Raw genomic sequence first — 17,578 nt, 5'->3', positions numbered from 1 at the left:
GTCTAGTGACAGCAGTTCACTGATCCAGTTAAGTGTTTCTATCTGGCTCAGTTAGAGTCAGTATTTGAGGCATACCTTACCAATCAGCTGATGTCTCTGCAAGAAAATGTACATGTAGTGCCCTGAAACTTCTGTATGACTCTTTGTCTCTGACACCTCCCATGTATACTTGAACCATACCTTTTTGCTGTTTCATGCCTTCACCAGACTGTTACCAGAATACAGCTCTTGCTCCACTGAGCACAGGCAAAAGTTGACCTGTGCTCCAAATAGCTGTTCCACTTTGTTGTCACATTAATGTTCCATAGGGCATCTGCTCGCTTCCTGGTGAGGATCTTATGGGGAGGCTTTCCTAATAACATCTAATGAATAACTGAGATCAGAGAAGTGGCTCACTAGAGAGTGACTCCAGCAATGCTACACGATGCCACTCTGCTTATGTGTCCAAAGACTTCAGGTATTGTTGTAATGGAATGAAGGATGTTTTCAGAATGACTGGTTAGGAAAAGAGAATTCTGTTTTGCAAAAAGTTGAGGTTTCCTTTCTATATTGGTAGTTGTCTCCAAAATAACTGGTAGTTTTTAATCATGTTTTATGTTTATGGAACACTACAAAATTATTGAGCTTTTCTGACTTTAATGACACTTCATGTTTCGTAGATTATCTTTTAGTGAGAAGTCTTAAGTGTCCCTCAATACTAAAGACAGGAATAACGAAAAACCCCAATCATGTAAGGGTATGCACACCAAAACCTTTTTTTCTAGTCAGCTGTCCCTAAGGAAGATCCTGATGTTGGGAAAGAACCATTTGTGGAGGCCAGAAGTTTTATTACAAGGCAATTTGACATTTTTATTGTGTTTAACATTTTCAATTAAAAATAAGCAGTAGTTAAGATGAACAACTGAATTAATATTTTGAATAACCTTTTTTGAGTTGAAGTATATCCCGGTCAAAGCAATATCAGAGATAAAACCACTTATTTTACTGTGCAAGTCTAGAGTTTGGATGTTAATTTGTATAGCATGCTCCACTGTGAGCCTTAGCTTTGTTTGTGTTTTTCCTAATAGTATTGCTTTGCTACTAGGACTGTGTGAGCCTCTCATTAATAGAGGGAAACGTGCAGAATATTAGATGCTTTCGAAAGAGAAGAAAAGAACCATGAGTTTGCATATTTTAAAAAAATTTCTGGTGAAATTAACCCCTGTGGTACTTTACAAGATCATGCTATCCCATAAGGCTCACAAACACTTTTCACCTTTAACTATGTATAGCAGGAAGAGGAATTAGGAACTTGGTATTAGATTGCCTTGAAGATCATTCACAGTTTGAAAGCCTGCAGTATGTGAACTCAAGCACAGATGTTGACTATAGATCAGTGTACCCATTATATTGCACCCATTCCTACAACAGACATCATTGGGAATGGTATATCACACTAAATCTGGAAGTTAGAAAACTTGCATATGATATGTTTTAACATAGTCTCTCACTTTGTTTCTTTGTGCACACTACATGCTTGTAAAAATTTGCAAAACTCCTATGAGAGACTGTAAATTAAACCATAAATTATTGTTGGAAATGCTTAAATGAATGCCTTAGAAGTTCCTTATGTTAGAATTACATTTCCCACTTTTACTGTAAATCTTATCTAGCTGTATGAGTCTGACAAAATATTCACGGCATAAAATATTTACACTCATCTCTACAGCTGTCAATCAGCATGTACACTTGCAGTGAACAATAACTGAAGAGTCTGTACTGATTGCACATCCCTGAAATATGAGTATATGTGATCACTTCTTAGTCATGATAGAAAAATACACCCTAGGCAGGAGCCCTGCATGTATCCAAGAGCTGGAGGACGTGACTGAACTTTTGCTGACAGTCTGCTGTACATACAGCAAGGTACTGTACAGATGTCTTTAAGAGAAACTGTAAAGCAACAGGTATTCTGTTGTGGCCAGGAGTTCCAGTCTGGGGCAGTTCTTCTGGGGTAAATTGGGTCCAGGTAGCTGAAAGTCACACAAAGGAAAGTAGCAGCTAAATTGCTATGGGATTCACAGCCTATGAGATATCTGTGGGAGCTCTGATCCTGGAATAGGAGCTACAGACTGGAGATGATGACGGTGATGGGCAAGATAGCACGGAGTATCTAAAATGACTCTAGATGCTTGTGTTTTTTATAGCAACTGGATTCTATCCATGAGTCCTTTAGCTGTATTGCCACTGAAAGGCGCTATTCCTTGAGAAGAGTTGTATAGGAACTTTCTCCCCACACTTTTTCATAAACAAGTCTGAGCTTAGAATCAAATGGCTGAATTTTTTAGCAAAAAAATTAAATTTAAGTCAAAGCAAGGATGGCTGCTGACATTGAAAACTTCAGTCCAAAAGGGTTGAAGTCTGTCAGACTAAATACAACACAAGGACAACATGGAGTTATGCATGGGAACCTGGCAAGGTTTGATTACTCAGTTGAGTCTAGAGAAACAAAGAATTACTCTCCTATTCCACTAAATTTTTTCTTTAATCTGTTATGGATTGAACACTAGCCAGAGATAGCAAGCCAAGAACTTCACTATTCCCATTTCAGGGTTGTAAAAACACACTCAGAAATCATAGAGAGAGAGAGCATCACAGGTCTTCCTTTCTCTGTGGTCAGCAGAGTGTTTATAAATTCTACATGTAGTTTCAGTGTGTATTAGTTGCTCTGTTAAGAAGAGATTTACACATCAGCAAGTTAAGCCAACATGCTCATGATTCACATGAGTCTATCCCATTAATATGAGCCATCATCCCTTTTCTAAGTTGTTCAGAGTGGAGTGCTTGAGAAAGGTGCTGGTTTGGCAAAATGGGAACCTTGTAAGTGACAGATATGAAAGCTGACAGTCCATTTGGACTGACTTGCTAGTCAGAAAATTACAAATATGTTTTTTTTCCTTCCTTTTAAGAAAGGCTCACTCTCCCTAATGGCCAGTCAAAGCCTGGTGCAGAAGGTGTAATCCTCTGTGGCATGATTTGGAGTTGTTGTAATACGCTTCTTTTTAAAGTTTAGCTTATTGAATTCTTCTGTGATTTCCACAATTGATTTCCCTTTTGTTTCTGGAAGGAACAGGTGGATAATTATCCCTGAAGTGAAAAGTACCCCCATAAAGATGAGGAAGCAGAAGTGCTCGAGTCTTTCCTGCAGGGAAGAACAAAGTGAGAAAGAGAGCAAGATGAGCATATCTCTTCTTTTGTCACTTTCTTGGCACAGTTTTTGTATTTGGGTCCCAAAGTACTTTGAATTTGGTAAGGAGTTCTTTGCATTTTGACCTTTGACAAATACTTCAGTCTGAATAAGTATCTTTGGCAAATCAGGGCCCTTCAGCTGTAAAAGTGGACTGGGGAGAGCAGGTGCCAAGGCTACTCTAAATTGACATGGCATTGTCATCTCCTGCTGCTCTTCTTCCTGCTCTCATGGCCAACTTGAGCTTAGTGTCCCTGGGGAGTGTTCCAGGGAAAGTCACTCACCACAATGAACGGGAAGGTTATTCCAATCACAAAGACGCCCAGCCAGTTGAGAACTGAACTGATCACAAAGGCAGGTGGTCTGCATGAGAGCCTAAGAATTTCAGTCCTAATGGAAACTGTGGCACCAGCTGAAAGGAAAGAAGAATAAGAATTATTACTTGTTGATGTGTTTGGTTTGGACATTTGGATTGAGTGTTACCATTACACCGTCAGCAAATAGATGCTACTGTGATGGACTGGCATTCAAAAGACTTGAGTATGTCACTGTTTTTTAGAAAAGAAAATGTTTGTGGCATCTTATAAACTGCTAGACATCAGCTTATTAAAATGGCAAATTATTCAAATACATTTATTGAGGAGATTCAAGAATTGAGCAGTTAATACTTGAGAAAGTCTGACATCTCATGAAAGAAGCTGTGTAAGGATGGAATAACAATTATTATTACTAACAAGAATTCAGCATTATACTGCTAGATCACCAATGAGTGATCTTCCCAGATTCACTTCCTGGGCATTTCAGTTCTGTTTTGAAGTCACAGGACTTTGACAGCTTTGAGTTAGGAAAATAATTCAGCCCTGTCATATGGGAAGGCAAATATTTAAAAAATGAATAGGCTTAAAAAAAAAAAAAAAGATGAGCGGATACTATATGCTAGGAAAAGAATTACTCCAAAGTAGGTCTTCTGCACTGCTGTCTATGTGGGATAAGATGTAACATTATACAACACTGAATTTAAAAAAACACTTGCTTTTCTTTTTCTTTTTTTCTCAGTATTTTTAAAAAAATCTTTTACCCATCTGCTTTTGTTCTATTTTTGCTGTATTTTTCCAGCAAATACTTTTTGCCTTCTTCCTTTCCTCTTGTTAGCAAAAGCCAAACCTCATGGCATTAAAGTTTCTGGCCAATGATTGGACCCACAAAGTTTAAATGACTACAAGATTAGGTTAAATGAAATTACTTATGCCAAATGTTATGCAATATTATGCAGTATTTTCCCAACCATATTAATAAACTCACATGACTTGATTCCTTTATTTTTTTTGAATGAAGTCCTCACCTGGCCCAACTCCAAAGACAACTACAAACAAGATAATCAGACAAAGGCTGCAGTATGGCATCCAGAAATACCAGTCCTGGGAAAAAAAACATAATGAACTTCTGGGTGAAATCTGTTGATAACCATAGGTGAGAAATGCTGTGTGTTTTCCAACACTGTCACCTCAAGAAAAAATATACAGGGTGGGGGGAACTGGCAGAGAAATGTGAGTGCTTTTTCCTGTGGATGGAGCAGCGAGGTTTTTGTTAGGTGAGCAGAGAAGCAGGTTTCCTAGTGCAGAGCAGCTGTCAAACTTGGAAGCCTTCAATTAAAGGGAAGCCTGAATTGTACTTTTCTGCCCTGTCCTCCTTTCTCCTTGACCCCATGATGCTTCCCCTAGTTGTTAGAGATATGGGAAGGCCAAATCATATCTTTCTTCACTTTTGTTAAGTGATAGGTTCAATAACTGGTACCGAAAAGGAACTTTCCAAGATCTTAGTCAAGAAGATACAAGACTCCATGCTTTAGGAAAAAAAGATTTCTCCCTCCTATGTTTGAGATGCTTCATGAATGAAACAAAAATAGAAGTCTGCTGCCACCTTGCTTCAAGGCTAATTTTACAGTAGTGTCTGTAGAGTAGCTCTTGGATGGATACTGGTAGCCCAGGAGACTTGCTTCGGAAGAAGCTACAGCAATGACACAGTGTTACAGAGATGAACCGTCTCCAGTCTGTGAACAGATAAGTGCATTCCCAGTATCTTCTGCAGCAAAGTTAATTTTCAAATTAACTGACACAAAGAGTCTGGGTTTTTGTTGTCACTTGTTAAAAACTGCATGAATAGAAAAGGCCATTTTCCTAGGATTGTCTTTCGATCTACGCTGGCCAGTGTTTGGTGCTTGCAATCTGATGAAATCAGAGTTCAGTGCTAGTCTCCCAGTGTTTTATGTGCTCCTTGCTGAGCTCATGGGATCATGTTGAAAGGAAGGCAGGAGTACAAGAGAGTACTTGCTGAGAGGCAGTTTAATCCTATGTATAGACAAACTTGACCTTTAGGATATTGCTCTCCAAGAGGGTAAGCTGTTAACACAGAAGTTATTTTGGCACTTGTAAGCCTCCCTTTCCTTTCTCAGCAGCATGGTCCTGCCTGTGAGCAGAGGTTATCAATAGAATAGATAGAGAAATCTTCCATGAGAAGAGTTTTTTTCTTACCTGTAGGGAGATAGTCACAGTGATACCAGCTAGCAGTGAACCCATGATCCAATAGCCTCCTCTTAGGAGCACTTTCCTGCCCAGTCGCTCAATGATGGAGCTCTGAAGGACAGAAATCACACCGGTATCAGTGCCAGAAGAGCAAATTGTGACCCATTCCTGTAGTAATGTGACTTACACAGACTATAGTAGCCATGAGTTCAGAGAGTCCAACAGAGAGGGACATATAGGAGATCATTTTTTCATCAAAGCCAGCTGCCTGGAGGACTTCAAAAGTATAAAAATAAATCTGGAAAAAAAACACCCATAAAACATTAAGAGAGGAAAACAACTGATTTCTTACCCATACCTGTATGACACTGCCCTGGATAGGAGCTGCTAACCAAGGAGCATGCAGATCAGCTTTGGAGTGAGCTAGAATTCTGCACTCTTGGTAGTATTCACTTTATTGGCAGACAAAACCACTATAAAATATAATTAATTAATTAATTAATATGATAAAAGATAAAATGCTGGGATAAAAGAACCTCCAGCTGCTGCAATGTTATTAGGTTTGCAAAGTCCTGATTTAGGTGCTTTCAGAAACAGTCAGGTCTATTTTCTCTTCTGGACCCCATCCAAAAACATCATTGTAGGATATTCTCAAGAAAGAAGAGCATGGGTTATGGAGTCTTGAGGGGGTGAAACAAGCAACTTTTCTTTTCAAGTATCTCTGCTACTGTTTGGAGATATGCTGAGATGATAAAGGTTCCAGTTAAACTGTGTTATTTCCTTTACAGATGTTGCTGCATTGTGATGATAGACATAGAAGAATCACGCTGGCAATTGCAAAGCTGTGGCTTCAAAATGATCCCAGAAAAGTGCTGCTGTGAGGAAGAAGGGGAGAACTGCGGAAGCTGCCAGAACAGTGAGCATGCTTGTTGATTAGCTCTAAAGTTAGAGTGAGCATACTGCCATCCCAGCATCTTAGGATGGTAAGAACCAGGGGGCAAATAGCAGCAGTTGCAGGGAGGACTAACATAAAACTACACTGCAGATTTTGCCAAGATAGGGTGGGCTCATTTGTAACAGTAGGTTCTGGAGCCTTGTAATGACTTCCAAACATGGCTGTTAAATAAGCCTAACTACTGAGGAAGGTAGCTCCAGCAAGGACCAAGACCTGGGCAGAGGGATATCACATGAAGAACCCGGCCAAGCTTTGCAGGCTGCTGCTGCCCTGTAGGAGGGCTGGCAGACAGCAAGTTGTGGCCTGAGAAGCCTGAGAAAAATGGAGGGAGCTTCTGGGAGCCATGATGTCTCCTTTAAGGTTGTCAATAAGTGTTTTGAGACTTTAAGGGGGAAATACACTCAACTGCATTGATGCCACATAGCTGAATTGTGGCGCTCAGAATAGCTATCATGTACAGCTGCCAACGGAAAGCTGGTTCTTTCATTAGCTCCAGGACACTCAAGATCTTGGTGTTTTTCATTGTTGCCTTCTCTTTCATGATGTCATCAATCTCTGCTTGGTGATGGCCTTCACCCCAAAGCTGCCTTATGGCTGTGGAGGAGAAGGAGAGCGAGACCTGCCATGTTAATTCGTCTCTGTTGGTTGTTGCCCAAGGAATTTGTTGAGTAGGTAATGCACATGTCTGGCAGCACAGCATGCATGGGCTGTGGCTGTGGTATGAGGCAGAGATGTCCTATAGGGTGTTCCAGAGCCCTCGTCCCCTCCTGCACAGGGGCATCTGTTGTGACAGAGGGGCCTAGTGGGGTGCACAATGACTCCCTCCCTGCCCATGGGTCCACTTTTCTCCCTTCCTCCTTCTCCCAGGGCATGAGCAGGGTACATAGCCAACAACCAGAGCTAAGGGGTGCCCTGTCGAGCCTGGCAATGCAAACAGCCATTTATCATTAGACTGACAGCTCAGGTGGTGTCAGCTGAATGCGAAAGGTTTTGTAATACAGAACTATAGAGAGAAGTACTTTTATGTTCTATGTGTGGACTACAACAAAAATATACTTAGTAGGTATTCACAGTCATCTTGGAAATGAGCAGGGAGAAACTTTGTCCTGTTTAATCTCTCCATACGGGGACAGCAAGGTTCACAAAACAATTGAAAGTCAAGTGGGGAACAGAAAACTGGAGCCCTTGGTTACCTTTTTTGCAGCCTTCCTGGTCTCCTTTATGCACGAGGAGATATGGTGGGGACTCAGGGAAGAAGGGCAGAGTGACCAGCTGGACCAGTGCTGGAAGTCCACAGGAGGCCATCAGCATGGGCCACAGGGACTGGCTGCCCAGCAGCTCCCTGGCGGGGATAAAACATATGTGTAGAATGAAAGTTCATTGCATTGGTTTTGAGGAGAGAAAGGAATGGATGGAAAAGCAGAGGAAGAAAAAGACAGAGGGGATCCAGAAATTAAGTGGGTGGGAAATAAACCGTATTATACCTTTGTCCTGAAATTTGCCCTACGGCTTTTCCCAGTGACCAAAATAAAGATGAAGTAGAGTTTGCAAATCCACGTAACTTCCTAGGGGAAATTTCTCCAACGTATTGATAGTGTAGAGGAACACAAAGACCTTGAGGTGAGGAGAGAATTATGGGAGAGAAGAAAGAAGACATTCATAACTATTGGAAATAAAATTGCCTGTAAATAGTTAAGCATTACAGAATATAGCTGCCTTATGCACCGAATTGTTTCTCATACCTCCACCCACATAGAAGACTTTTTGGTACTAGGTTTTCTAACCCTTTCTACAAAAGTATTTGGTCCTCTTTGTATAGTGCAGTTTCCTGATCTTAAGAAATTTACAGTTTTCCCTTTTGGGTGTGGGTAATATCCTCATCATAGTATCTCTTATGAGCCTTAGCGTATTTTAAAGAACACAGAGTATGCAAGTGCTGAATAACTAAACACCTGTAGTAATATTTAATACGCTTGTAGTTAACCCACATAATCTCAACCTTTTCTGACATAATGCTATAGAAGAGCTGTGTATGGTAGATGCATAGCAGATTAAAATATACAGTGCTATATTCAATGTTCATTTGTACATGATTTAGGGGGAGACACAAGTATTTCTTTTCCACTGTCCAGCAATGATTTTGATGATTTCAGGCAGAGTTGATGCTTCCAGCTATATGTGAAGTACTTAATAACTCAGACATGCTGAAAACTAGTCTGGTAACAAGAGCCGTTTCCTGATATGGTAGTCACAGCCCCTTATATCTATTTTGAAAGCAACATGTTCTTCTCCTGTCTTTACGTGATGGCAAAGCAATGGGGATATACAATCTCTCTAATAAAAATTAGGTCTTTGCATGAGGCATGATACAGGTTCTAGATCATAGCAGGGTGAGTGCGTGGGTAGTTCTCAAAATACAACTGTTGTTCTTCAATACAACTGTATGTCAGAGAAGCAACGTACAAAATCTGGTTATTTGAAAATTAGACATTAATTTCTAATGAAGTAAGTTAAAATAGGCATCCTGTGAACATACAAACTGAATGAAAAAGCAACTTTTTGTGTAGGAGACAAATAGAAGGCATACTAATACCAGCCCAGGATGTTTTCACTGCATATGGTTTACCTGCCAGGAGTGATTTTGCTTGATTATGCCCAGCTCTTTGTACTAACCTCAAGGACTTACTGCTTTGAAACAATACCTGAAATATGTTCAGAGTCAAAATTAATTGGCCATGGCCTTGAACAGCCTGGTTGTCTGGAGCCTTATGAGAGTACTAGCTTTAAACCATACACCATATAATTTCCGGTACTGCTAACCAAAATTAAGATAATATTATACATATTTTTCCATCAGAAAAAACACTTGTTTCATATTGTATCAAAACATTCCTGACAGCTCTGAATATTTATGCCCTTAGGAAGGCTGAATTTCATTTGGTACCACTGAAATTAGTAGTAATTATGCTCTTTATTTCTGGGTGTTATAGAAGATCTTCTGACAAGGGATCACTGACTTTAATATTTTATTATCTTAATGGAGGGTTATTATTTACTTTGAATAAAAATGTAAAATTTTGGGAGACCCTGCTGACCTGTGGGAGAAATCACTTACCTGCACTTATTCCACACATGAACCGTCCAATTAGAATCATCTCAAAGGACTGGGCTATTTTACTGCAGCCCATGATGGATGCTGCCACTATCATGAGCAGATTGTTGCACAGGAGACATTTCTTTCTGTAAGTGCAAGAATGTAAAAAGAATTTTTGTAAATCAGAAGGAAAATGACACTTAAGCTCCTGGCACGCAGGATGTCTTGGGTGAAATTGTCTTGCTAGTTTTGTGAAATTATACATATGTGGTCCAGGACAAAATAAGCCCTTCCAGACTGTTGGCACTGAATACTCTGGACTCACAGTGTGCTTTGGCACACAGCTAGACCTGGGAGTTTGGGAACACTTCTGGGTTTTGTAGTGGAGAAAAGTCTTAAAGCTTTTCTTCACTTGAAAAACCATCATCAAACACATTGATGTAGCACTTAGGAGCATTTCAATGCTGCTATATTTTGAGTAGCACCTCCAAGAAACCCATTCTGTCTTCATCCAGGGGGCTGCCTTTCCTCCTTGCTGAGACTAACCCAAACTGAGTAACTGCATCTGGCGTGACAGGCTGGCAGCACAGTTGATTAACCTGTGCCACAGGACAAGGGCAAGAAGCAGCAAAATCTGTTGACACCACTGCTAAGCTGGCTGTATTACAGCCATGACTAAGCCTAAAAGTCTGTCTCACATTTAAAACCTCAACTGTCATTTCCTTAAGCTAAGATTCAATTGACAAATTGTCTTTAAACACACATACTTGCCGTACTTGACAGTCAGGTATCTACTTCCTGAAGAACCCAAGAGACCTCCTATACCAAAGATGGACACAGCGATAGACCATAGGAACAAGAGGTTATCCTGATGGATGGGGTAGCCGTATCGCTTCAGCCAGGTTTCATTAATGAAAGCCTTAACATGCTGAGACGGAAAAAACAATTTTCATTAACAATAACCGTGATTCCAGTGCATGCATTTTATTATATTTAGAACATAATTTTGTTGCTTCAGCTAAGGTCACTATTTCATATAGACTCTAAAAGTGTGCATTAGCTAACAGACACAGTGTAACAGAGTATGGTGTGTTCATTTTGCCATTAAAAGGAGTTCATTCCTTGTTTTTTTGTCTTTGAAATCTGAGAAACTGCGGGATGGACCTGTAGTGAAGAATAGTGTCAAATGAGACCACTGAAGTAGGCACATGTGCTGTAGGTTTATAGGGAAGACAGATGCCACCCCAGTTAGTGTGTGTCTTCTGAGGAACAGTCTATAAACAACAGCTTGCAGGTCTCTCTTTTCTTCTATTTTCAACACTTTGGCATGTTCTGCTTTACATGATAGCATAGTAATGGGAAAGAATCATGAGAGGAGAATACTGTGATTAAACCCTTGCTGACTGCTGGAAAGGAGCATCCTCAACAGGAATGTAGACTCAGTGCCACCATTAATGAGTGTGCCACGTGCATCTTTGCCTACCTGAGATGTGTAGGTGATGGTAGAAACTTGAAAGCCAATTTGGAATGTTCCACCAATCCCCAGGACAGGGATCATTTGAAAGAGCCCCCGATACTGTACCTGCAGAGTTAGAACAAAATCTTCTTAAGCTTGTAGCCACATCAGGCTGGTCTTGGAATGTGTCTTTCATTCTCCAGAAATGTCTCATTTGTTCAAGGGATTTGCAGATAGGCATGTTCCCTCTGCTTGCCCTGGTGTGAGGTGTACATCTTCTTGTGATTTCCCTACATCCAACCCAAGGAAATGAAGCCTTTATCTATGGAAACCAGAACATTTCCCTACCCTTCTTGATAATTAGTCAACAGAGTAGAAAGCTGGAGGTCATTCCACACTAATACATGTGAGAGTGGTTTTGAGGAGGGAGGTCTTACTTTCCTTTCTGCTATCTGGACAGTGGCCAGGCTATCTGCAGCTCAGACCTGTGCCCACAGTAGTGACCAGGCCTTCTGTACCCAGACCTTTCCTATCTTATCTGAGAGAGCAGCTGCTGTGCTAGCTACTCTTCAGGCCCTTGAATAGTGGCCAGTGATGCCTCAACTCAAGTTTTGTGGCAAAGCCTCCTGAAATTGCCCACAGTGGCTAAAAATTAAAAAAAAAAAAAAAGAAGTTTGAAATCAGCAAAAAAAGAGACTGATGTTGCTTGTAGCATGTTTTTCCACTCAGGTTTCTGTCAGTGTAGCAGCCCATGGTTTTTTACCTAGATGGAGAGGTGGGAACAGCAAGGAAAAGTCTTGGGACAGAATGTTCCTTGTGCACTGGCTCTGCTCAAACTGTGCTGTAGGAGGAAAATGTCTTTTCTAGCTCTTATTACCATCATCAGTTCTCAACTCTTGCCCTTCCTGCCTGCCTCAAGCAGCATGCTCATCTTAATGTCTCGGGAGCTTTGAGAACAGGCATCCCACTTTGATTTTTTCCTAGTCAGTTACAGATCCAAAAATACACAACCAGCATGGTACTTAGGTTTACACTACTGCAGCCTTTGCCGCAGGACATAGTGAATATGCCATGAATGAATGAAAAAATGCCAGCCCTTCAGAGGTGCCCTGACATATTCCTCTTTCCTGGACGAGCGGTTAAGTGTGCTCGGCAGGAGCTGGGAGCTCTTTCTCCACGAGATATTATCCTAATTGGAGGTGCCTCACTGATGTGTGAGGGTTCAAGACTTAGCCATAGCCAGGATGTAAATGCTGCAGGCTCCCACAAACATCCCTGTCAAGATGCCACAGCTGCCAACATCCAGTCCTGTTCCCTGCCTTTCAAAACCTCTGCCTACCATCTCTTGCACTAAATAATTAGTGATATATTTAACAAAACTCTTTTTTCAGCAGTCAAGCAAAGCAAATTATGTTTGAGGGTAAGTAAATATTTTCCAGTAAATCAAAACATTTAAGAAACATTAACGTATTGATAAAAACATGACAAAGATGGATGGCAGAGCATATGAAGTGCGAACATCTATAGTATCTCAAAACTGTGGGCAGAACCACTTCTGAGATACTTTTCATGAATAGAAGCCTTGTTGTTTTTACTGACATAGATACTGATTTTTTTTCTTTGAAACACTAGTAGCATACAAAAATGTCACAGATGTAAATACCCCACCAAGTACTTACCAGGTCTGATAGGAAGCCAGTCATCTCTGTCTAGGGGCTGGTTGTCCAGTGTGTGATGTGTCTTCGTCATCACAGGCTTCTGTGTCTCTGTCTCCTGCCTGCTGGTATGGCAGTGGGCATTTGGCTTCAGGGACCAGAGTTAAATTTTTACTATTATTTCCTCTTCACTCACTTATATTTACTTCAACTGGCCAAAGTTAACACTGCTGGATTAAATATTTCAAGAAATAATTACACCTAGTCCAGCCCACAGGGGGAAAGTTTCAAAGGAAAGGAAGTTTGCACCCTGGGGGGCAGTAAGGGCTTTGGAAAAGGAAAGGAGAACAGTTCAGGCAAAAAAATCTAAACAGTTTTCCAGGAACAGCAAAATACTTTACTTCTATGATACAGACCAATGAGTACATCTGCCATAATCTGCACAAAGCAAAAAGCAGCTGGTACAAGGTTTAGGTACTGTTATTTATTATTAAGTAAAGTATGTGGTGTTCTCTTTCAGATTCATTGGTATAGTAAATATAATTTATTAGATGAAAAATAGGCAAATTTCAAAGCCTAATTCTGCTGTTCTTGCTTTATGCACCAGTTAGACTATACTGAGGAAGGGTATTTCTTGTCTGGTGTTTATGGGGATGTTTGTCAGCCAGGTGTGGTGAAAAGGCAGTAAGAGATATTGTGCCCTGGCAGAGGCTTCTGGAATAGAGCATCTGGTCCTGAAGGCACTTAAACCAGCCAGTAACTAAGACCCACTTATGAGAGTAGTCAAAGAAGGTAAATATTCCCTAATGAGTTAGGATGGGACAACCGGGATCTTAATGCCTCAGGTTTCAGCTTTGACACAGAACAACTCCAAAATCAGTGTTGCAGCCATTGAAAAATCACCTTTGCTTCCCAGAGGCTCCTGTCTTGTGAGGTGAAGCTCAAACTGGAGCTCTAAATGGCTTCTGCTAGAGAGAGCACTTGGAAAAAAAAGGGTTGCCTGGGACTTTTGTGTGTGGTTGATGCTCTGTGCTGTTCCTGCTTTCTCTTTCAAGTGTTCTGCTTGCTCTTACTCATGCCAGGGGACTTTACCCCACCCCCAAGGCTTGGGGTGGGGGCAGATGGGGAAACGGAGTTGTACTGAAGCCCTCAGTAAATGCCCAAGATCACCCTCAGGACTTGTACTTTCAGTTCATAAAACACAGAATGCAATTATTTACAGAAGGGTTTACTGCAAATACTGTGAGTCTAAAGAAATGAGAAAAAAATACATGTTAATAATAAAACCTTGGTTACGTGTGTAATTCCAACTATTGCCTATACAACTGCATAGCAAATGCTGTTTATTCTGGCTTGCAGTAGCATTTAGAATGATTCGGCATTTTTGTAAGTATTTTCTCTTGAACACGAACAATTGTAATATTTTGGTTGTACAAAAATGCAAGTTGCATATCTATTGACTATTTATGGTTTCAAAATGTTAATGATTCCTTTTTATTACATAATTTTTCTTAAATTGTATCAAAAGGGGGGGGATATGTCATAAGGATTGCTACATACCTTGAAAATAATTACTGAGAAGCTCAAAGAGCAGCAAATACCACCAGCTCACAGTGAAATTTCTCCTACATTTGGGGGGATTTCTAGTGATTCTGACCTGCACATGACTGTATAGCATGGTACTATTTCAACTATCAGCAATTTTAGGAGGATTTTATCCTAGAAGTTTACCTCTTGTGTTTTGTCAAGTCAATGGAATTGACCATTTCTGTTAAAAATTTCACCTATATTCTAGAAAAAGCTCTGTTACACTATGAAAGTTGTGCATGGTTTCATGTTTAAGGAATTATTGCAGTTAAGGAGATATTTTAATTTGTTCTATATAGAGGTGTAAGAAATGCTTGCTGTGAAATGGACAAACACATGAAACTCACTTTTATGAGGCGTGTCATAAATTTGTCTAAAGAGCTCAAAGCTGGGCTTGGTTCTAAGCCAGCTTGATCTGCACTATATTGCACATTGTGGATGACTGAAGCCATCTGCAGTTTAATTTCACACTGAGAGGAACTCAGTAGTTTCTTCTAGGTTTGATTTGAGACTTTAGTTTGTTATAACCCCAAACTCCAAATTAAATTCTGAATAACAAAATCACAGAGACTGGAACTAAGGAAAGCATTTAGACACAAAACATTTCCTAAGTGAAATCTATAAGATTAGCATAGCACATATTTTGTGTTATGATGACTAATTGATTATTGACTGCTCCCAGGTTTTTAAGGTGATACGAGAGTGACTTTAATTCATGAAGACTCCACTTGGGCCTGTGAAGGAATATTCATATATTTTCCAATAATGGAAAACAAATAATTTACCTCTGTTTTGTTTTGCAGTCTGCAAGCATCAAGGTCCTTTATGACCTTACTTAATACATGGTCCTTCTGCTGACCAGCTAGAAGCTAGTGTAGGTGATATGTTCCTCAAGAGAAGTATTTCCTGTAAAGGAATGAGGTCTCTTCCTAAAAAGTAAAGCACCAAATTCTTCAGTTATTTCCATAACCAAGTTCCCCTTTGTCTCTGGAAGGAAGAGGTAGATGAAGATGCCTGAGGTGATGGGGATCCCGGTAAAGATAAGGAAGCACAAAGAAAGGTTTTCCTGGAAATAAACCAGAGAAAGATTTTTTTTTTTTTTTTTTTTTTGCTTGTCCTTTTACAGCACTTTGAACATGATGACAAAATGATGACAATGATGACAAAGTTTCACTTTGTAGCTGTCTACATCCATTTTGTTTAGTCGCTGTGACATGAAACACGCCAGTCTCTAAGTGTGAAATAGCAATGGGAATAAAATAGTTTAAAATTTTTTCTTACCTGAAGGGAGAGAGTAACTGTGAGGACAGACAGTGCCAAGGCCATGAAAGCATAGCCCTTGCACAGCAGTGTGTTCCTGCCAAACTGCTCAATGGTAAAGGTCTGGAAGGGCAGGAAAAGCACTCACTTCACTGTAAGCACAGCTAAAGCCTGAGTAACACATCGATACAGTGTGCCTTACACACAGCAGAGTGGGAAGGAACACACAGAGACCAACCCCTAGTGATACATGTGGAATAAGGCCTTCTTCAAACCCAGCTGTGCGCAGCACCTCAGAAGTGCAGAAATAGACCTAGAAAACACAACGGAAGAAAAAAAACTTGCATTGGAAACAGTGGATTGCATGTGTGATATCACCTCTGATGTCAGGACTGGTAAGCAAGCAAAGAGGGTACATTTCTACCAGTGACCTGTCCTTTTTCCTGATTGTTGAGAAAATACTTCTTTTCAAGAATGGGTTAGGAATAGAAAGCGTCTTTTTAAAAGCTTTTCACATGCTTTTAACAGAAAGAAACTGCTATAATTTTCATTTCAGTCCTGCTCATCATCTGATTCAAGTCAGTTGTGGTCCAGAAAAAAAAGAGATACACCTATTATCATCATTTAGCGTTGGACCTACATAAGTGAAAATAGAGGTGTTAATGATACATGAATTTCCTGAAGAAGATGAGGGAATTCACATGTAGATTTTTCCTTTCTCTTTTCACTATTGCTACAGCTATTCTAGCCCCACTATTTCCAGGCAGGCTGAAGAAAAGAGACAAAAATATGGGATAAGAAGGCTCTAGCAGGCAGTAGCTTGAAGACGCTGTGGTCTGGCTTCTAGACAGTTTTATTAGCTTTCCTGACAACCACAGCAACAGCTACCAAAGCCATAATATTTACAGAACATAAACTTCTTTGAACAGATGCGAGCATAACCCTGACACACTAATGGTGATGTCACTGCTTGTATTCAGTTCTGTTGGATGCCAGCTGCAGCCTCATAACAGTTATTTTGGCCCTGATGCATGGGCCTGTACTGAAATAAGTAAGGCTGGATGGCATCTAAATTTCCAACTTCTTCTTGAAGCTGTCAGTCACAGCAATGACACTGAAGCAGTAGTACAAAGATGAAAAAGCTAAAAGAAAAAAGCCTAGCTTACTTGTTTTATCTCTTTTGAGTAAAAGATAGGCAGGGTCAGTAGTCAAAATAATTTGAGATGTTGCTTGCAGAAGTATGAGAAAGAGAGGCCTTGGCATGGGGTTAAAGCAACACACAAACATCAATATTGGTAGGTTAATCATATACCGCTTGGTTTATCAGTAACTGCAAGATATGCAGCAATCATAAGCATTTGGGAGAACAGGCCTCTTGAGGTTTGGTACATTGGATTTTTGCAGCCTAGGAGGACGAATGCTTGAGATGGAAAGGCTCTTTAAGCCATGAAGTAGTGAAGATGCCCAGCAAGACTAGCCATGAAGGATTGACTTCTTGCGGGAGACACTGGAGCTATATCAGTGAGCATAGCTGGACTTTGTAAGAGAGCAACAGAGGGGATCCAAAGCTCATGCTTTTAAACCTGACATGGTGCTGTGTGACAGGGATGAACAGTCTCTCTGCAATGTTCCAGCTGTGCTTCTGCTGAGACTGCTTCCTGCAAAAGGACCAGCAAAGACAAAGTGATGCTGACCAAGATTACAACAGAAAATTCTCTATTCTGTATATGCAGAAAGGTTGAGACTCCTGAAAAGAAGATATGAAAGAGAGAAAGAGGAGAGTAAAATCAGAGAGAAGGAACCGACAAATGGAAGTTGCCACA

The 17,578-nt window shown here is 40.4% G+C and overlaps 1 protein-coding gene across 1 annotated transcript; it reads right to left on the bottom strand.

Annotated features, from left to right (window-relative positions):
- Positions 1-829: 829 nt before the first annotated feature.
- On the bottom strand, positions 830-13,051 carry LOC104319030 (solute carrier family 2, facilitated glucose transporter member 11). The gene is made up of 12 exons (XM_009920597.2): positions 12,933-13,051; positions 11,281-11,379; positions 10,565-10,725; positions 9,819-9,943; positions 8,188-8,317; positions 7,897-8,045; positions 7,110-7,297; positions 5,936-6,046; positions 5,758-5,859; positions 4,569-4,644; positions 3,511-3,638; positions 830-3,181 (listed from the first exon to the last, which is right to left on the bottom strand). Exons 1-12 carry the CDS (start codon positions 12,954-12,956, stop codon positions 2,975-2,977), a joined length of 1,500 nt encoding a protein of 499 aa, XP_009918899.1. The 5' UTR covers positions 12,957-13,051; the 3' UTR covers positions 830-2,974.
- Between the last annotated feature and the right edge of the window lie 4,527 nt (positions 13,052-17,578).

The sequence above is a fragment of the Haliaeetus albicilla genome, chromosome 10 (genome assembly GCF_947461875.1).
Source record: "Haliaeetus albicilla chromosome 10, bHalAlb1.1, whole genome shotgun sequence".
Taxonomy (NCBI): Eukaryota; Metazoa; Chordata; class Aves; order Accipitriformes; family Accipitridae; genus Haliaeetus; species Haliaeetus albicilla.
Note: the sequence above shows the minus strand (reverse complement) of the source record. Positions and strands in the feature narration are given on the sequence as shown.